The sequence below is a fragment of the Peromyscus maniculatus genome, chromosome 1 (assembly GCF_049852395.1).
Source record: "Peromyscus maniculatus bairdii isolate BWxNUB_F1_BW_parent chromosome 1, HU_Pman_BW_mat_3.1, whole genome shotgun sequence".
Lineage (NCBI taxonomy): Eukaryota > Metazoa > Chordata > Mammalia > Rodentia > Cricetidae > Peromyscus > Peromyscus maniculatus.
Window position 1 is genome coordinate 118,737,605 of NC_134852.1, and position 21,587 is coordinate 118,759,191.

General features: G+C 42.7%; 1 protein-coding gene across 1 annotated transcript; it reads right to left on the minus strand.

Moving 5' to 3' along the window:
* Positions 1-14,129: 14,129 nt before the first annotated feature.
* Nlrp10 (NLR family pyrin domain containing 10) lies at positions 14,130-21,587 on the minus strand. The gene is made up of 3 exons (XM_006978557.4): positions 21,539-21,587; positions 17,421-17,709; positions 14,130-16,275 (listed from the first exon to the last, which is right to left on the minus strand). Exons 2-3 carry the CDS (start codon positions 17,683-17,685, stop codon positions 14,525-14,527), a joined length of 2,016 nt encoding a protein of 671 aa, XP_006978619.1. The 5' UTR covers positions 17,686-17,709; positions 21,539-21,587; the 3' UTR covers positions 14,130-14,524.

The window sequence follows — 21,587 nt, forward strand, 5'->3', positions numbered from 1 at the left end:
GTCTATGATCAAATGACTTGTTTCCTAGGCTTACTTCTAGATCTCCTCCACTCTCCTCCATTAATTTGTTATTTCACTACTGCCACACTATCCTGATTACCAAGGTTTTATAGCAAGCCTTGAAGTCAGTCCTCTAGTTTTGTTCTTAAGTATTTTCCTGCCTATTCTGGACTTTCTGATTTTTTTCCATATGAACTTTAGAATCAGTCTTTTAATGTCTACAAAATTACTTGGCTGTATCTTAATTGAGATTGCATTAAATTGATTGATTGATTTGGAGAAAACTGACATCATAACAATATCTACTCTTCCTATTGTGAGCATGGGACAGCTCTTCATTTATTTAGACTTCTCATCTCAACAGCATTTTATAGATTATCTCTCAGAGACCTCATATATATTTTACTAGATTTATGCTTAGGTGATTCTATTCTTTGTGTTCAGGTAAATGTTGCTGTGGGAGTTCTCTTGTTTTTTGAGACAAGGGCTTGCTGTGTCAACCATGATGACCTTATACTCCTGGGCACTGATGATCCTCCCACACCAGCCTCCCACACAGCTGGCACTCTAGGTATGCAACATCTTACTTGACTTGTTTTTGTGTTTTTGATTTTGAATTCAAGTGCACATAGAAGAAAGCAATAGACTCTTGCATATAAAGCTTGTATCCTTTGGCTTTACTTATTAGTCATTTATTGTACAATATCACATATAATTAGCATATATAAGTCACTTAGTCACTTTAGAGAAGTATTGCAAAAGAAATTCTTTAGAATTTTCTGCATAGACAATCATATCCTCTGTGAACAAGGATTTCCTGCTTCATTTCTTCCCTCTCAGCTGGGATCATTTTTCTTTTTCTTGTCTTATTGCATTACTAGAATGTCCATCCAGTGTTGGATAGGAGTATTGTTTCTGGTCTTATGGCATTTCATGTCTTGGAACTATGACTAGTGTTCATAAGAGCACTTTAATCCACAGGGCATTGTCTTAGTTACTATTCTATTGCTGTGATAAGACACCATGACCAAGGTACCTTACAAAAGAAAGGATTTAATTAGGGGTTTGCTTATAGTTTCAGAGGGTTAGTCCATGAACACCATGGCAGGAAACATGGCAGCAGACAGACAGGCATGGTGCTGGAGCAGTAGCTGAGAGCTTACATCTTATTCCCAAGATGGAGGCAAAAAGAGAAAGACTTGGTCTGATGAGTGTTCTTTGAAACCTCAAAGCCCATCCCCGATGAGACACTTCCTCCAGCAATGTCACACTTCCTAATCCTTCCCAAACAATACCACCAAGTGAAAAACAAACATTCAAATATGCAAACCTACAGGGGCCAATCTTATCCAAACCACAGGCTTTTCTAAGTATTCTTATCAAACTGAGGGCATTTTCTTCTACCCCTAATATCTTGGGAGGTTTTGTTTTGTTTTGTTTTGTTTTGTTTTGTTTTGTTTTGTTTTGTTTTGTTTTGTTTTTCCCATGGTGCTTTGGAGCAAACACAGGGCTTCACACATGCTATGCAAGTGCTGTTCCTCTGGTCTATAGCCAGAGGAAAAACTACTGTGAATGAATGTTGGGTTTTGTATAGTATCCTTTCTGCATTTGTTAACATGATCACATAATTTTCCTTCTTCAATCTATGGATATGATAGTTTGTATTCATTAAACTCTGAATATTGAGCCAGCCTTGAAAATGCCGTACCTCACCTGGCAGCACTCAGGAGGCAGAGCCAAGTGGATCTCTGTGAGTTTGAGGCCAGTCTGGTCTACAGAGTGAGATCCAGGACAGGAACCAAAAACTGCATAATGAAACCCTGTCTCGAAAAACCAAAAAAAAAAAAAAAGAAGAAGAAGAAGAAGAAGAAGAAGAAGAAGAAGAAGAAGAAAGAAGAAAGAAAAGAAAAGAAAATCCCACTCAATTATGATTTTATACATTGTTGTTTTCAATTTGCTTCAAAGAAATATTTATATTGAAATTTTTGAATGTTTGTCTGTAGTGGGTAGCCATTCCAGCTTTGATCTGGAAGTTCCAACCTCCATTGAGGCTTCGGTAACTGTCACACCTATAAGGCGGGGCCAAGAGAGGACCCTGAACACCTGAGATCCAGATGCGCTGCATCTCTTGGTTCCTGGACCCTGGATGCTGGAGGTAGACCGAGCAGAGTTCTCCAGAGAACACTGCCAGACTGTGCTATGTCTTTCCCAGGCCCTGCAACCTACCTATCCCATCATTTGTAAGTTATGCCACTAAATAAACCTCCCTTTTAACTACGTGGAGTGGCCTTAATAATTTCACCAATATCTGGCACCCAACATGGGGCACAAACCCCACGACCTTGGGATTAAGAGTCCCATGTTCTACCAAAAACTACATAATGAAACCCTGTCTTGAAAAACCAAAAAAAAAAAAAAAGAAAAGAAAATGCCATACCTTGAAAAAATCCAACTCAATTATGATTTTATACATTGTTTTCAATTTGTTTCAAAGAAATATTTTTATTGAGAGTTTTGAATACTTGTCCATGAGGGATATTGTTAATAACATCTTTAAATAAACTTTTTTATTTTAATAGTTAATTCAGAATAAATGATACAAAAATTACCAATTAAACTGTGTAGAGACTCCGTGTTATTATTTATGGGGAAAAATCCAAATTAAAGCCAAATTTAGAATACTGGGTGCAGCAGCATTCAACTATTTGGAAGACTTATGTAGAATGATCATTTCACCCAGGAATTCTAGACCAGCCTGGGTAATACAATGAAATATTGTCTCAACACATACACATGTACACACATGCACACTAGCAACTAAATAAATAACTTTAAAAAAGGTATGTGGAACAAGAATTATCCAAGCCCCATTGAGTGTCCCTAATATTTTTGGTAAATCCCACTGGTCCTCTTACCAATTATATTTTATGAACACTCAGCCAACAATAACAGCATAAGTAATGTTATTTATCTTTTTTTTTTTTTTTTTTTTTGGTTTTTCAAGACAGGGTTTCTCTGTGTAGCTTTGTGCCTTTCCTGGAACTCACTTTGTAGACCATGCTGGCCTCGAATTCACAGAGATCCGCCTGCCTCTGCCTCCTGAGTGCTAGGATTAAAAGGGTGTGCCACCACCGCCCAGCTATTTAGACAATGTTCAAAGATTTCACTTAGAAGTCACATTCGAATCAAACTGGCTTGAGCGAAAAATTAAATGATCCAATACTTTTACAAAAAGCCAGAAAACCATAAAAAGAAACTCTATCTGATTTCTAGTTTTGAGCATTATTGGCTCTATTGTTTTTGTTTTGAAACAGGATCTTAGATAGCCAAGGCTAGTCTCAAGTTTCCTATATCATTTCTAACAAATCAAAAACATTCTCCCATCTCTGGCATGATTTAGAAATGCTTAGCATCAACAAAGGTCCCTTTATCACCCTTGCCTCCAATATAGTTAAAAATCCATGTCTAGGATATATTTGTGTCCAGCAGAGCCTTTTATACGTAACTGTGAGTTTATATCTTCCTTCTCACAATTTCCAGCATCCTTGTATTAAAAAATCTTAATTATAGGCTAAGTATGGCAGCACACACCTGTAAATTCAACTACTTGGGAGGCTGAGACAGGAAGATTATAAGTTTCAGGACAACCTAGGCTTCCTAGTAAGACTGTCTCAAAAAGTAAATAAATAAAATAGGCTTTGTAAAATAAATTCAGAGAAATACCCCCATTGACAATGATTTTGCTTGTTGACTGTTTCTGTACCAACAGTCAATAAAGCCCAGAAAATTCCAAGGAAAAATTCATGTTTTAAATTGCATGCTGTGCTAAGTATTGTCATGAAATCTCATGTAATCCCTATCCAATCTACCAGTGATAGGAGACATCCATTGTCCAGCACAACCATACTGCATGCCTTACCTACCTGCCAGACATTTACCTGCCAGCTCCATCACCAGCTCCAGGATCCAGTGTTGCAGAGTACTATGTTCAATTAACATTTAGTAGCCTGACACTACATCACAATGCCTATGCCATGCTTCTCCTGTATCTCATCTTATAGACATCATGCACTACCATACCATCACAGGAAGAGGAATAAACACACAGAAGTGATGTATTTTTAGAAAGAAATCATGTTCATATAACTCTTAGCACAGCATTCCAATTGTTCTTTATTAGTAGTAGTTAAGGTAGTTAGTGTCTCACTACATCTAATTTAACAATTAAACTTGGGTATTGGCACTAGCTTGTTTGGTAGGGTACTTGCCTACCAAAATCCTGGGTGCAATCTCCATCACCATGTAAACTGGGCATGGTGACACAGGCCTGAAATCTCAGCACTGGGAAGGAAGATAGAAGCAGGAGGACCAGGGTTCAAGGCCAGCCTGGGTAACATGAGACTCTGTCTCAAAAAGGTAAGATTAAATAAATTAATTAAACTGTCTCATAAGTATGTAAATATGCATAGTAAAAATACATAACATACTGAGTCTAGTATCATGTGTGGTTTCAGGTACCTGCTAGGCATCTTGGAAAGTACCACCACAGATAACGGGGGACCATGGAGTCTTATTCTCAGATTGAACCCAAGGAGGTCCCTAAACATTCCAATATTCATTAAAGCTTTTCTGGACACTCCTCTGTCAGCATGTACCTTTGTTTATCTGTTTGCTTGTTTGTTTGCTTGTTTGTTTGTGGTTTTATTATTGCTGTTCACAAAATTCCCAGATGGGCTTTAAAAAATAATTGTCAATTTGTGAATGAGAATCTATGAGTTGAGATTTATTTGAAAAACATACACATAACTAACTAGATAAAAGTCATTAAGTTTGTCAAACTTTTTATTTGCTTATAATTTAGTCACTCTTCAGCAAACTATACAAAACATGCATGCAAATAGTTATCTTTTGTTTATTTATCCCAAGTCATGTTTAAAGTCCCACTTAGGAAGACTAACTTTCGGCATATCAGTAAAACCTTAAATCAGAAAGAGACTATATGTTCAAAGTTAATTACCTTTTTTTAAGTCTAATTCCTTAATCTATAGAAAAACAGAAACTAGTAGACATTCACATTGTATCTAAGTCCATTTGAGTGCTATCATAAAACAACATGAACCAAGTGGCTTGTAAACAAGAGAAATTTCTCACAGTTTGAGAGGCAGGGTGTGGAGAGAGAAAGAGAGATTAGATAAGGTGTTTACAGCATCCAGCAGAAAACAACTTGAGGAAGGAGGGGCAGTCTACAGCTAACTGGAATTCCCAGTTGAGCGCCCATGGCTGAACTGCTAGCTCTTTCCCACTGTAGAGACTCTTTCTCTTATCGTGAGATAAGAAGTAACAAGTTAGAAATAGTTTGCTTCTAGCTGTTCTCAGGCACAGTGTTCTACACTGTGTTGTTTTGACCTCTGTTTCACAGTTAGGATAACCATCCTATCTCTAGACAAGTGGCTTTGGCTCTGAAAAGGGATGAGTCAGCTTCTCAGTGAGCTCAAAGAGTATGTGACAACTTAGCAGCATAATGTATATATTACAGCACCTGCTTACTGGTTCATGGATGTCATCCCTTTGAAGAAGTGGGGGGCTTTTCCAGGGTTTCTTAGATAAGTCCACTATCATGAGTGTACTGTGCCAAAAAAAGACTGACATGTTTGTACCTTTCTACAATCTTGGAATTTATTGAATAACAATATATGTATATGTTATATAAGTTTAGTTGGCTACAATTTGCTAAGTCACCCAGGTTTCCCTCCACAGCTGCCTGTTGATTAACACAAGGTCTTTTATTCTGCTCTTTGCTTTCATAGAGGAAAGTTTCCAGAAAGCTGTAACGATGAAGGCTGATTGACTGAGTAGAACTTCAATGATTATGAGGCTATGAAGCAGTTGAAAGTTTGCAGGTCCAGAACCTAATTAAAAATAATCTGGGATTCTCTTGGCCCCTTGGATAGACGTTATCCTCTATGTGTAACCTCGTGTTCTTGTGTCCCTCACAGGAAACCTTCTGGAATACATTAATTTAACAGAGCACTAGCTTCCACCAACCCAAAGAGTGAGAATACCCTCAGAAGGCATCTGAGGCCTGTAGCACAAATCTCCCCATCCCACTAGAAGGTACCTATCTCATGTTTCCACCGCTGTATTTGGAAAGCATCTTGATTTATGAAGTTGTTTGTTCTGTTACCATGGCACTGTTACCATGTTGGAATACTATTTGGGAAAATCTGAACCTGTGTTCCTGGGCTATCGCCTCTCATGTTTGGCTTCAGAATAAACCATGTGGATTTTCCCCCCTTGAGATGATATCTGTGTTTTCGCACCAACATACAAATATTAACTCTCAGATCACACACTCACTGTGTGCCTGAGTTTGTGTGTGTGTGTGTGTGTGTGTGTGTGTGTATGTGTGTGTGTGTGTGTTACAGAATAGCTACCAAAGGGTTAAAGAAGCCACGGGAAGTGTTGAAGAAGTTCAAAGAAGCCTTAGTAAATGCAGAAAGATGATAAAAGTGCAAAGAGTCACTGCACCTGGTAGATTGATATTAAGAAACTCAGTTGGAGAATGCTAGAGGCAAGGCAGAGCTGAGCCACAAGGCCACAGGGTTGACCCAGGCCTTGGTGTTGAGTGGAACTGCAGAGGTGAGCTATACAGGACTCCAGAGGCCTAAAGGTGGGGTGAGGAACCAAAGGACCATAGAAGCAACGTGTAAGACCAGATTCAGAAGGGTGAGCAGATGGATAGACACCAATTAGAACTGGCTGTATCTGCAGTGAGGACTGAGCTGAGCTGGGATTCTTGCTTTTTTCAGGAGCAAGAGACATCAACTAAATTCCAGGGGGAGGGCTCCCTTTTTCATGGCCCCAAATATCCCTGTATTCTATCCTGCCTTAATGCTTATTTTGCTCTTAAGAACATGTTTGTCAGTCTGTGCCTCATGAGATGGGGCCAGATAGGTGGTGTTTACATTTAGTGCCATGCGGTCACGCCACCTCTGCTCTCATACCAAAAGTGGAGTCAAATACCCCTCCATAAAATGAAGTCACCTGGGGCAAGGTAAGGCCCAAAAGCTCTATTTTAGAGTACTTACAGTGGGCATAACCTGGTTGCAACAGGCACTAATCCCTGCCTCCTAACCTCCTCATATGACTCATGCATTGTGGTGGGGAGGCCACCAAACCACACAGCAAGTGGTAGATTGTGAACTGTGGTAGAGAAGCCACACAACCACACAACAGGTGATAAAGAGGGATTTTATTCAGGAACCATCACAGTACCAAGAAAAGTACCACAGCATAGAAGCAAATTCATCATGGATCACTAGCAGTTTACAAATAGAGCAGATGGCGTCTGTGCACAGAAATCACTAAAAGGAAATACCCGGGGTAGTGGGTATTCTAGCTCAACCAACCTGACAAGATTCTTTCAGAAGGCAGACCTGGGTGATGAGACATCACCTGAAAGACCAGAGAGTGTGAAGAGCCTGATCAGATATCCAGGGCCGTCAGATTCAAAGGCAGGAGTTTCTGTAACACATCTTAATAAGATTCTTGCTGAAACTGGACTGTGCAGGTCTGGTCCAGCAGGAAAAAAAAATTGAAAGTAGGACTCAGAGGATATGAAATAAAATTTGATTAAGAAGAGAATCTAATTAAACCAGGTATGGTGGTACAGACTGGTAGTCCCAGCACTGGGAGTTGGAGGCAGGAGAATAAAAGTTCAAAGCTGGCCTTGACTACAGAGTGATTTAGATGGAGGGCAACCTGCACTATATTAAACCCTATCTCTAAATGAGGAAGTAAAAAAAGAAAGAAAAAAGGAAAAAGGAGAAAGAGAGAAAGAAAGAGAGAGAAGTAAAGAAAGAAAACAAAAGATTTTGTCACTTACCAAATCTTCTAGTTTTCCACTGTTATTTTTCAGAAAATATTATCCATAGTTATAAACTGCTAGCATAGTATAAAAAAAGAATTTTTTTCATCAACCCAGTAGGTTCTCAGTCAGAATGAACTCCATGTAACAAAATGTGGGTGAATGAGAAAGACAAACATCTTATTAATGTGTACAGTTTGTGTATATAGGAGGCTCCTGAGGAATGAGATAGGTCCTAATTCCAATTTATAGACTGCTTTCAATAATGAAATATAAAGTTTAAAAGAAATGACAGAATAGATCTGGAGAGGTAGCTTAGTGTCTAAGAGAACTAACTTCCTGCTCTTGCAAGAGGATCTAGGTTCAATTCCCAGCACCCATCCACACTGTGACTCACAACCACCTGTAACTTTAGCTTTAGGGGATACTGGCCTATATAGGTACCAGACACACACATACACATACATTCATTCAATCAAATATTTATGCACATGAAATTTTTAAATAAACTTCATAAAAAATAAAAGAAATGGCAAAACTCAAAGCGCTCTGAGTCTCTATGAGTGACAAATAAAAGGCAAAGGAATATCCAGTAAATGTAGCTGAAGTTTTCCTGGTCCCACCCAGCTCCTGCAGCCCATGATCCCACAGCCACTCAGACCCGAGTAAACACACAGAAGCTTATATTAATTGAAACTGCTCAACCATTAGCTCAGGCTTACTACTGACTAGCTCTTACACTTAAACTCAGCCCATTTATGTTAATCTATATGTCACCATGTGTTCTGTGGCTTTACCTGTGTGTCATTACATGCTGCTCCCTGGATGGCGGGCTGGTGTCTCCTGATTCAGCCTTCCTCTTCCCAGAATTCTCCTTGTCTGCTTATCCCGCCTATACTTCCTGCCTGGCTACTGGTCAATCAGCATTATATTTATCAACCAATCAGAGCGACACATTCACAGCATACAGAGCGACATCACCCATCAAATAAAGGTTAGTTCAGAGATGGGCCTGGTCTTGGGATACTGAGGCAGGAAGATCATGAATTCACGGCCTCTTGGGGCTACAAAATGAGTTTGAGGATAACCTGGGCAACTTAGTGAAACTCTCTCTCTCTCTCAAAAAGGTGGCTGTGGAAGTGAAAGAGGGATGGGGCTATAACATATTTGCCAAGCATGTGTGAGGCTCTAGGTTCAGTCCACTGTACCAGGGGGGCAGCTGGTTATAGAAGCCTGTTAGTGCAGACCCCTCTGGAGCCATCTGTAGGCTCAAGGGAGTTCTCTTCTCCAGAGGTTAATTTTCCTAATAGAAGGGGTTAACTTCTGACAGAAAGGGTAGAAGGATATCATCCTCTGTCTTTGTAAACCTATGTCATGCTTTTATTCCATGTAGGATTTTGCAAGGTTCTGGGTTCATCATGGTAAAGTCTGCACAATCCGTCCCTGTCTTGCTTACATAACAGCTTGAGGTTGAAAAAAATCTGCAAATATTTGCAGGAGCCATCTCTAAAATAAACTGCAAAATAGGATAGAAAATATTCTCTGAAGAAAAAAGCTTAAAGTAGTTGATTGGGATTTTTTATTCTATTATTTCAGCTAATTTTCTAGTATACATCATCCAAATTATGGGATTATTACAATTATTCCTCCCTAAAAGAAATAGTTAAAACTGGCCTGGATATGAAGATAAATAAAAAAAAACTTGAGGGCAAGAAATATAACCCAGTTGGTAGAGGACTTGCCTGGCCTGCACTGAGGTCTAGGTTTGATCCTCAGCACTGTATGAACCAGGTGTTATAGTGAAGATCTGTAATCCTGGCACCTCAGGAGTGGAGGCAGGAGGATCACCTCAGGAATGGAGGCAGAAGGCTCAGAAGTCCAAGTTCAGCCTTGACTACACAGCAAGTTCCAGGCCAGCTTGAGCTACATGGGATCCTTGTCTCAATAAATAAGTAAACAAATGAATATATTAAATAAGGAACCATCAAAGGTATATAGTTTTGACTCTCTGGGAATCCTGGACCACCTCTAACATACAGAGATTTTCCCCTAGACCTGCTATGATTGCAGAAGAAACATCACCAATGAAAGGAAAACCTGAGTGCTTTCCACAGAGATGCTTAAGATATTTGGCTTCAATGGAGATTGAGAGCCCAATATCGCCAGCTTTGGCAAGCATTAATGTAAGCCTAGGAACTGTACCCATGAGATTGGATTCTCCAAAAGAGCTGCCAGCTAAAGTTGTGCTGGATCAAGAAAAACAGGCCTTGGCGGTTCGTGTTACTGGAGTTGTATCCATGCCAGTGGATGTCCACACAATCCAGAAGAGAATTTGACATTGCTGCTGCTGCTCTTGCTGTTATAGCAATGGTGCACACCGCTGCTACTGTTTCTGGGATTACCATTTCATAATTGCTTACTACAGCCAGCACAGTGGAGACCCTGGCAACAAAAGTAGCTACCACAGTTAGTTAATCTTTCATTCTATTGGGCATGATAAATTTAATTCAGTAGTTATATACATCTCAGTTGGCTTTGAAAATTATAAATTTATAAACTCAAGTTCCAGTTGCTTTTGGGATACCATCTTACAAAAACTCCAACGTACAGTATGCCTCGTTAAGGAAGGGAATGGCTCAGTTGCCTTTAGCCTAATGGCTATGGGTGAGATAGGACCTCTGTTGGTCTTTTCTGTATCAAACACACAGACTGCAAGCCCAGTGCCACTTTGAGATCTTTGGCAGCAATTAACTATGCAGCTCACACACAATTGAGCCTGTATGATAATGAGTATTCAGAGACCGGTAATTCCTGGGGGGCACTCACCAACTAAGACAGAGCACCTGTGTGGCCTGGGCAGGCGTCTCCATGACGGGTAAGGTGACCTGCTGACGTCCCACGCAACCCAAGTCAGAAGCTCATTTTTTAATAAAAGGGGGACCTGCATGGCCCGGGCCCCCGTTTTGGGTAACTGTTGCCTTGCTTGCAAACCTTGACCTTGATATCCTCCCAATGCTAATTCCCTGCCAGGTTTCACCCTCCTAAAAGCTTAAGGGAAGTTCCTTGTCTGTGTATCCTGAATAATGGGCGTTAACAGCTTAGATGCAAGATTGTAAAACATCAGTAGCGAACTTCTGCCCTCCGGGGTCTTCCCATTGTGCTGTAAGCCTGTATTTAAGACCTCCTCCCCACTTCAAGAAATGACATTAGGCATTTAAAATTTTAATTTTAATTTTAATTTTACTGCAAAATAATTTGCAGTATTCATTCAAATATATATATACTGCAAATGTAATCTATGAATACCACAAATGTGATTAATAGCATGAGTGTAATTAATGAATATCATGAGTGTAATTTAAAAAATAAATAAATAAATAAATAAAAATAAAAAAGAAGAAGGTATAAACAATGAATTAAATTCAATGAGACACAGGTATACACAGAGAGACATGAAAGTTGGAGAGGGGACTAATTGGAAAGAAGGAGGTGGCAAGAGAAAATAATGGGAGTGAATCTAAAAAAATACATTGTATATGTGTATCAAACTGTCAAAAGTCACACTGTCCCTCATTAAATGTACATAATGGCGTGCCAATGAAAATAAACTTGAACAAAAAGTTTTTAAGAACTTCATTGAAAAAAAAAAAAGGATATTTAGCCTCAGAGATTCCCAGGGTATAGGCGAGACCTTGGGCAATAAGAGCTAGAAGTAGCTCTAAAATGTTTTACAACATTCAGAAATGGCCCTAAAATGTTTCCTTGAGAAACAAAGAGATGGGTTGGAGAGATGGCTCCACAGTTACAAGCACTGGCTGTTCTTCCAGAGGACCCAGGTTCAATTCTCAGACCCCACATGGTGGCTCACAACCATTTTTAACTCCAGTTTCAGGGAATGCAACTCCCTTTTCTGGCCTCTGCCTGCATGTGGTGCATAGACAGACAGGCATGCAGGCAAAACACCCATACACATTAAAGAGGAGGAGGAGGAGGAGGAGGAGGAGGAGGAGGAGGAGGAGGAGGAGGAGGAGGAGGAGGAGGAGGAGGAGGAGGAAAAGGAGGAGGAGGAGGAGGAGAAAACCCACTTTGGAGAGGCCAACACAAACCTTGGCCTCTGGTCTGGAGCAATGGGAAGGGGGGAATAAGTCCCCTCTATTCTAAGTGTAGGACAAGATGTAATATGACCTGTGTGTACCTGGGACGGGATACATATATAGCGCTGGTCATCTGTCCTGTACTTTAGGTCTTGTGAGTTTCAATCCAGTGTTCCCCACATAGCAAGACAGAAAGATAGGGAAGTCATGGGAGCATGAACAGGGAAAGAAGGATAAGTAAGGAATGGGTGGGCACAGCCTCTCTCCACCTGAAGCCACTGCTTCCTCTCTAGCCACCAGGACCATTTTCCAGACTAGTCAGCATAGGGGCCCACTACTTCTTGTCTCCCCTACTTTCTAGGGAACCCTAATCCATTAGATGTGCTTGGATTTGCATGACACACTATTTTTTTCTGTCTAAATCCCTCCTTGGGGAAAAAATTCTTATTCATGCAGTCACTGAAGTGTAGGCATTTGACCTGGTCATCTTATTTGGGCCATCTAACCCAGGACTGGCCAGGCAGAAATGTCTATCTTCTAAGACCACAGTGCTGGAAGCTTGGAACATTTCTAAGAGCATGTCAGAATCCTTTCCCTTCTCTGCTAGAAGATTGTGGGTTTGGTATAATTATCACTTAAGATGGAGCTTTTTATTGCCATCTTTTCTAATTCATAAATGTGACTCTGAAATAAAAGCAAAAGGCAATGATCAAAGCAGCAACAAGGGAAGCCAGTTGTGGTGACACTTCTGATTAATACTGGCACTCAGGAAGTAAGAATGGGCTGATTTCTGTAAGTTCAAGGCCAGTCTGGTCTGTGTAGTGAGTTCAGGACAGCCAGGGTTATGTAGAGACACCCTGAGTTGGGGGGGGGGTAACAACAGAGGAGGGAAGTATCCATAATGAGCAGCATACTATAATACCCACTCCTGGGAGATTCAGGCACAAGGGTCAGAAGTTCAACATCATCCTCGATTACATAGGAAGCTTAAGACCAGCCTTGGCTATCTAAGACCATGTTTCAAAACAAAAACAATAGAGCCAGTAATGCTCAAAACTAGAAATCAGGTAGAGTTTATTTTAATGGTTTTCTGGCTTTTTGTAAAAGTATTGGATCATTTAATTTTTTGCTCAAGTCAGTTTGAATCGAATGTGACTTCTAAGTAAAATCTTTGAACATTGTCTAAAGTCATAATTGTGTGTTAGATTCACATCGCATAAACAGGCATCTTTGGCACCAAGAACATGCAGGGATATGGCTGTGCACCTGTTTCATTGTTCCCAAATTATCCATGACATCCAAGAGTTGGTCTTCTGGGAACATCATTTCTTTGGGGAGACAACACAGCCTATCTCAATGGGTACCAATAAGCTTCATCCACCTGTCAGTAATCCAGTTATCAATTGCTCTCTACATAAGCTCATGACCATACAGATTGCTTCTTAGACATATTCTGTAGATACACACATCTATGGGTATAACTTCCATGGACTTGATTGTCAAATGTCAAGCCACCACATTTCCCATGCAGAAACTAGTTAATAGTTGGGGCTTCAGTGTCCTAAGCTCACCATTCAAGATAAAGTGCCTTGAACTCAGACATTTGGGCAAGTCTGGCAGATGACTGGAATTTTTGTCTGTGGGATCAACTCATAGGGGAAAAAAATGAGAAAAGCAAAAGTTCTGCCTGTAGATTTTCTGTGGCATGCTAAAGGACCCATATTCAGTTGTACTAGAGCCAGCAAAAGCCACTGAGAAGGAGTAAGTGCCATGCTGGCAGTCTCTGCAGGCCTCTGCATGGCTAGCTGTGGTGTGAGGGCAAAGAACTCTCTGAGGCATCTAAAAATAGGTGGGGCTCCTGACTATACCTCAAGTTCCTCAACTATGAAATGAGGTCAATCAGCTCATTAGACCTACAACAAGAATCCTTTTCTTCTTTCCTACTCTATATGGAGACCCAAAGCAGAAAAGGATGATGCACCCATTCTTGGAACTGCATCATCTGTTCATGAAGCAAAGTCAGTTGAGGGCATAACTGGTGCTAAGAGTGATCATATTAGTACAGAATTAAGTCAAATCACAGTAAAATGTCCAAGACCAGTGTTTAGGGCTGTGACAACCCATGGCCCACTTTTAACAATCGTGTAGAAGTTTCTAGAAATAACTGGAAGCTACTCTTTATTTAAGCAACAGATGAATGCAAATACAGAGTCAACAGGGCTTTCCACTGTGCCCCAGCACAGGGATGTTCCATATATACCCACATTTTACAGAATGCATATGATCCTCACTTTATTAATGTAAGCATTTTATTTTATCTTTTAAAAAAGAATCCAATGTCAGATTTAAAGTCTTAATCATTGATGTAAGCATAGAAGGGGCTACTCAAAATGACTTCATACCCAGGAGGTACTGAACACAGCTCCTAGCGGGAAAGATGCTAAGTTAAGGTTCAGATTTCCGTAGTGAGGAATGGTTGCTTCCAATGAGCCATTGCACATACTATGCTAAGTCTCCTGGTCCTTGATTATGTAATTCTCTCTTCCATTTGTCTCTGTGTCCTTCACTCTCTCTGGCACCCATTCATCTGATCTCTCATCTCTCCATCCTTTTTAACTCTCTGTCCTTCTCCATCCTCCTGCCTCTCCACCCCACCACCCTCCTGAGCCTTCATCTCCATATGCCCCTTTTCTGTACTTGCCAGCCTACTGTTTCTAACCCTCCGGGCAGGTTCCTCTGCCCCTCTGCTTTTCCCATTAGAGGCCCCCTTTGGTTCCTCCGTGCTGTCATTGGTTTTCAAGAGAGGACTTTGTACCTGCCCCTTACCAAGGCTGCTTTTCACTGAAATTGGCTTCCCCTTACCAGGTTCCTTTTTGACTGAATGTTGCATATTGAACCTGACATCTTTTATCTGGATACCTTGTGCGATTTTCTTTATTTTAGAATTATAGAGAGAGAATTCCAAATCCCACGACCTGTTGTGCTTCATGGTTTCTATTTTTTCTTTAAAATAATTCAGATCCCGCCTTAGCGAGGGAGTAATTGTGAAGTCGAACTTCAGCCCCAAGCCCAAGGTGCTGTCTGTTTTCAACATGTCAAACAAGAACTGCAAACTGAGAGTCATCTCTTCATCTTTCTCCTGCTCCACCAGCTTCGCCACTTCTCTGCGCGTTGCCTCCCCTAGCTGACTCTGGTCCTCCTTCACAAGGTAAGACATGGCATAGAAAAATTCCTGGAAGCTGATGTGGCGAAAGCTGTAGAGTTTCTTGATGCCAAGCCCTTCCCGATAGTCGATGCTGTTCAGGAAGGCAGTGAGGCTGGGGCCATCTAAGCTGTACTTTCTGAGGACATCTTCTTCGAATAGCAGCCTCTGGTGCTGGATTCCCTCGGCTGCCAAGGAACACAGACTCCTCAGGACCCTGTGCCGGGTGAGCTCAGAGCTGTCCCCATTGCCATCAGTGGGCAGGAAGGTGGACACATAAGCAGTGAAGATGTCTGTACTATTGTTAGGTGTCTCTGAGAGTTCCTGGCCTCTTGCCATCTTTCTCTTTAGCCAGGAGCAGACCACCCAGCAAATGCCCGGAACCTGGCATGCTTTGTAGAGAACATCATTGTTTTGCACAAACTCAAGGGCATTTCTCGATTGCTCCTTATCGGTAAAATAGGAGTTGAAGTACTTCTTCCTCTCCTCCTCAGAGAAGCCTAACACATGGACATGTCGCCTTTCACCCAGCATGGGCTCCAGACTCTGCAAAGCCGGAGGCCGAGTGGTGATGAGAAGAGAGCACGGCACCTCCCTTCTCCTAATTAGAATGTGTAGTACGCACTCTGCACGACTGGACTTCTGTAACTCGTCAAAGCCATCCAGGATGAACAGGAGCCGCTCAGGCTGCCTCAAAATCTCTGTGACTGGGGCTTGATCATCTCCACAACACCAGCAGATGAGGTTGGGCAGGTCACACTTGGGCAGCAGGACCACTTCTCTGCAGCTCACATAGAAAACATAATCAAACCGGCCAGGGTACAGGGTCCCTTTGGCCCAGTCCTGTACCAGTTTTTTGACCAGGGTTGTCTTTCCGGTGCCTGCAGATCCTTGCATCACCACTATGGGCGGGGTTGAGTAGGACTCCGCCTCTGGAGCGAATAAAGACTCCACACTGACCAACTCCTGCTCCAGGTCCAGACAGGAAGGCGATCCCGGACTCGCTGGACTGGACATGGCCACCAGGAGCAGCTCGTTGTGACTGCTGTTAACACCCCAATCTTGCCTCTCCTCCAAGCAGCGCACATGTTCCCGGTAGATCTCTCTGTAATCTGAGTAACACAAATGGAGTTTCGGGTGTCGGAATGAGAACAACAAAAGACAAAAAAAACACCCTTCAGACCCTGAGTTTGCTTTTTAGTCTCATCTTCTGCCCTCTCTCACTTGTGTTGCTTTGAAGTTTATGGTTGTGACTTCATGAAGTGAAACTACTGCGTGTGGAGGTGGGGGTGGGGGTGGGGGGTGTTTTGTATGTGATGTGTTTAGGCATGTTTTGAATGTGCATGTATTTGTATCTACACGCACTCTTGAAAATGTACTGACATAGTGTGTGCATTGTGTGGGGGAAGGGGTGTGCATACCTCAAAGTCAGTGTGTGTGTGGCAATGTGTAAGTTCCTGAGAAGTCCTGTGAAATTTCCTCATGGGACGAGGTGAGGACAGAGAAAGGAGAGAGAAGGGAAGCTGAAAGCTGGTGAAGGAACTAAAGTCTGTTTCTGGCAAAGGGTGGGTAAGAGCTTAACTCAGCAGCTGAACAAAGACAAGCAAGCAAGCAAACAAACAAACAAACACGGATTCTGCTGTCTGAACTAAGGTTCTTATGCCTGTGTTACAAGCACCTTACTGACTGAGTAAGCTTATCCACTCTCATTTCTGCAGCACAGGAGGTCTCAGGAATGAAAGGAAACTGGGAAAGATCATAGATGCCAACAGAGCTCCTGCAACGCCCCCCCCCAGCCCCCCAAAATACGGGTAGCTATTTAGGCTCCATTGCTGTCTAGGTTCCCCTTGCTGTCTAGGTTCACATTAGCCCACTGACTCCTCCATGAACACAGCCTGGCTGCCAGTCATGAAGCTGGGGAGGTGTGACCCACACACTCGGATGCTGTTGTTCCTAGTTAGTGGAAGTCACTCCACCAACACTGTCCTCCATCTCCATGTCCTTTCTACGTCCCCTCCCCTTCTCCAGTAGAGCAACTACAATTAGGAGGTGGGGTGCTTTAGTCATAAGATGTCACAAACCCTTGCCTTCAGCTCAGGGTCTGCACCCAACATTCATAGGTCCCTAGTCTGGAGACTACCTAAGACCATGGGGCTCTGGGGATCCCCAAGAAGGAGAGGGCAGTATAAGGAAAGGTCTGTGGGGCCTGGGGATGTCTCTGGTGCCCCCTCACTTCCCTCGCTCGGGCTGCACTCACCATTCAGACAAACCCGGCTGAGGTAGTCTACAAGCTCCATCAAGTTCATGGCCCGCAAGCTCCTGCTCACCACTCTCACAGCTTCCTGTGCTCCGTACATTGAGATCAGTTTTGACGCTACTTCCACACGACTCAATCCCTCCAGTTCCCCGCGGGCCAGATGAAATTGGGTCATATCCCGTAAGTGGAACTTCAGCGTCTTGAAACTATTCTCCTCAAGGTCATTCAAGGCCCAGAGCAATGCCTCCTGGGGGCTGTTGGCCATGGTGGTCAGAGTTCAACCAGCCACCTGGAAGTGAGAAGTAGTGAGACAATGCTGAGTGGGGAGCACCTGGAGACTCTTCATCCACACTGCCCACTGGGTGCTTGTAGTCTGCAGAGCAGAGGCCCAGGGGAGACCAGATGTGTGCAAAGCTCTGAGAAAGGGAAATGGGGGAGACAGCAGGGAAAACTGGCTAATCATCCCTGCTCCATCAGATAGTATGTGTGATTGTGTGGGTAACTGGCAAGAAGGCCCCCCCTTCCTTCCTTCCTTGCTTCCTTGCTTCCTTCCTTCCTTTCTCCCTCCTTCCCTCCCTCCCTCCCTTCCTTCTTTTCCTTCCTCCCTTCCTGTATACATGTTTTTGTGTGTGTGACAGGGTCTCATGTTTCCTAGGCCAGCCTCAAACTCATTTTGTACCTGAGAATGACCTTTAAAGTTCTGATCCTCCTGCCTCTACCTTCTGAGTACCATGATTACTGCCATGCAGCACTACACTTGGCTTTGTGGGATGCAGGGGATTGAACCTAGGGGTTCACGTGTGTTAGGTAAGCACTCTACCAACTAAGCAATGTCCCCAGATGCCCATAGGCACTCTTAAACTGGACTCAGTACCTCCTTAAATTAGTATTAAGAACAAATGTTTGAGGTTTTTTATTTCAAAAGTGAGCCTGCCCTTGATTGTGAATGTCTCCAGAACTTGTGGATTATCTGCTGAGACCACAGAAATGGGGAGATAGGAAATCTCCATCCTCAGTCCACTGCTTCACACACCAGCATCATGGGGTCCAAAACTGGTCTCCAGGTAAGGAGTCAAGTTCAAATAAGGATAAGAAGGAAACAGACATCATTAGTACTAAATTTGTGACAAGTGACTTCTTCAACTCAGCATTTACTAAAGGGGAGGAGAACAACATGAATTAATAGGAAGCTTTCAGATTCCAGGAGATGCTTGTTCTCCAAAGTCATGAGCAGTCCATTGTGGAAGTATGATGTCTGGAGGCGCTCAAAATAGTCTTTGGTAATGGACTTGGTGGGACTCAGATATCAGTATTTTGACTGAATACCAATGAAAGGAATAAACCTCTCAGAAACACATTAGGACACAGGGACACTGGGGATTCCCTACAAAGCTCTGATTCTGGGGGAGCTAATTCCAGAAGGACAAGAAGACAACACCAGAGCACTGGACCAGTCAAGCTCAGGCTTGAGGAGCTGGAGGTGGGAGGATGACTCAGCTCCCTAGGGCAAGAGGACAAAAGGCTAGCTGTCCAGGAGAGATGCAACAGGTCCATTTTCAGCTCTGCAGGCCAAGCCTGAGTCCTCTTATTCAAAAAACCCACCAGTTAATTATTATCTGTCAGGGTTAGAATTCAAAGCAAAGGTGTGAATTCTCAGACACATACTGTCTGTCTACAGTCCCAGTGTGTGGGGCTGGAACCCACAGTGGACCTCAGTGAACAGGGAAGTGGAGATGCTCACACATGTCAGTTGACATGAGCAATTGTTCACCAGAGGAAAACTTGACCCCTTGGGAGGCAGAGGCAGGTGGATCTCTGAGTTCGAGGCCAGTCTGGTCTACAGAGTGAGTTCCCAGGACATCCAGGGATACAGAGAGAAACCCTGCCTAGGAGAAAAAAAAACACACCTTGACCTCGTTTTTCAAACATTAAACTTGAGCAACAAGGGAGGGACCAAAGGGATGAACTATTACATTGCCAAAAGAAGGACAGAACAGAAGATGACCCACATTCCTCCCTGAAACTACTTGTCCTGTTTACAACTTGACCCTAGTCCAGACCGGGGCGGTTTGACAAAGGAAGCGGAGCACTGCTTCCTCCACCACTATACCTGCTCTTCACATTGGTGAAGCCACAGCAGGATGTGCCCTGACAAAAGGAAAAAGGGAAAAACAGAAACAAAACAGGAGCTCTGTGAAATAGAGGTACAAACATATCCCTAAATGTGCCTAAAAGGCAGCTGGTCAGTTGACCTCAAGAGCAGGGACTCCACTAAATCTCCCTAAATTTGGAGCAGTTTCTCCAAAAAGATTGCCTTCAAGGTGGAAAGAACAATGGATTGGTAGTTTAACAGATGTCTTTGTCTTTCTGAAAAAGCTATGGAGAGATGACCAAAGGTGCAGAAACCAACAGTAAGTTACTAGAAAAGAATAAGACATAGAACATAGTAAACTAAAGCACTCTGGTGAACAGTATTTGCATAAAATAATAGCATAACCACTGAATAGCTAAGACCTATATATAATATAACCACAATGAAAGGATGGTGGTGGAGAGGCTGGAAAGCTGACTCCATGGTTAGGAGCTCTGACTGCCCCTCCAGAGGACCTCTGATTCCTGGCACTACATGGCAGCTCACAACCACCTATAACTCCAGTCCCAGGGGATCCAATATCCTTTTCTGGCCTCTGAGGGCATCAGGTATGCACATGGTGCATAGATATACATGCAGGCAAAACACCCATACATATAAAGTAAGAAATTTTTAAATTAGAAAGAATGGTAATGGAATGATTAGGATAAAAGGTCAATGGATGATGCCTAAAACCTTGAGCCAAAAAGCAGTTGTATGCGTGCACTATTTAGAAGTACAAAGATGTAATGGGGCTAGAGAGATGGCTCGGTGTGTAAGAGCACTGTCTGTGTAAGCATGGCCCCTGGGCAACAAGCAGGAAGACTTGAATTCATATTGTACCACCCATGTAAAACCACTGAGGGCGAGTACATGAGAATGGTTGAGGTTTGTTGTCGCTAGCCTAGCTTCAAGCTCAGTGAGAGACCCTGTCTCAAAGGAACAAGGTGGAGAGTTACAGAACAGGACAGCTGACATCCTCTGGACTGTGCATACACAAATTACACACACTCACACACATATGCATATAAAAACACATAAAAATATGTCTGTCTGTCTGTCTGTCTGTCTCTCTCTCTCTCTCTCTCTGTGTGTGTGTGTGTGTGTGTGTGTGTGTGTGTGTGTGTGTGTGTGTGTGTAAAGACGTAAGAGAGTTAAAAATCTAAAGTGGTTGCCCTAGGGAAGAGGGATAGGGTTGGTAAGAAAGATGAAAACTGTTTAAGGCACAGACTTTGTAATGATCTAAATTTCTGATACAAACACATGCATCACTGAGATAAAACAGTAGGTCATAGATCATCCTAGAAAAAAAGATAGGCAGCAAAGACATGGAGGGAATAGGTATAGAGAAGTCTTCCAGGACACCTGGCTATGAAAATTCTGCAAAGTGCTGGGAACAACAGGCTAAGGAAAAGGCCTTTGTTCTCACATGGAAAGGGGGGTATTTTTAAATGTCAACAAAAAGCATCCAAAGGAAGGATTAGACTAGAAATCTCAAATGGTGGAGGTGGAGGGTGAGAACAGGGACTGGATTAGGACCCTAAGCAGAGGAAATTTCTGGCTTTTCAATGAGAAAGGCTGTGGGAAGGAGAGCAGCTGTGTGGGGTTCATGGTCAGAAGATGAATGTGAGCATGTCAGACAGAAGCTATATTCTACATGATGTACGGCTAACAGAATCTCCAACGAGCTTGAAGGCAGTGGTGGTAGGAGAGGGGGGAAGCCAGGGGGTGAACGCGGCCAGCCCTCTCACCTCCGCACCTTTCTTTACCCCCTCTCCAAACCCAGAGTCACGGTGCTCTGTGAGTACTCCCTGGAGTTCATGAGAAATGGCAGGAATGGGAACTGACTTGCCCAAAGCCTTAGCCAAGATCAGGCTGGAAATAGAAACCAGAGCACCAGAGATTAACATCAAGAAGCCAAGATGAGAAAATAAAAGAATGAGACGTGGTTGCCTAGATAGGATGACAAAGAGCAGAGGCCACTTACTGCACCAACGCCAGCTCCCAAGGTCTAAGTCACTGAGCCAGAGATTCGT

Bases quoted from the DNA above. Each gene is read 5' to 3' on its own strand.
- Nlrp10 (XM_006978557.4), bottom strand. From the start codon at position 17,685: ATGGCCAACAGCCCCCAGGAGGCATTGCTCTGGGCCTTGAATGACCTT. The intron at 16,276-17,420 runs GTGAGTGCAGCC...TGTGTTACTCAG, and splicing joins CAGCCGGGTTTGTCTGAATG to ATTACAGAGAGATCTACCGG.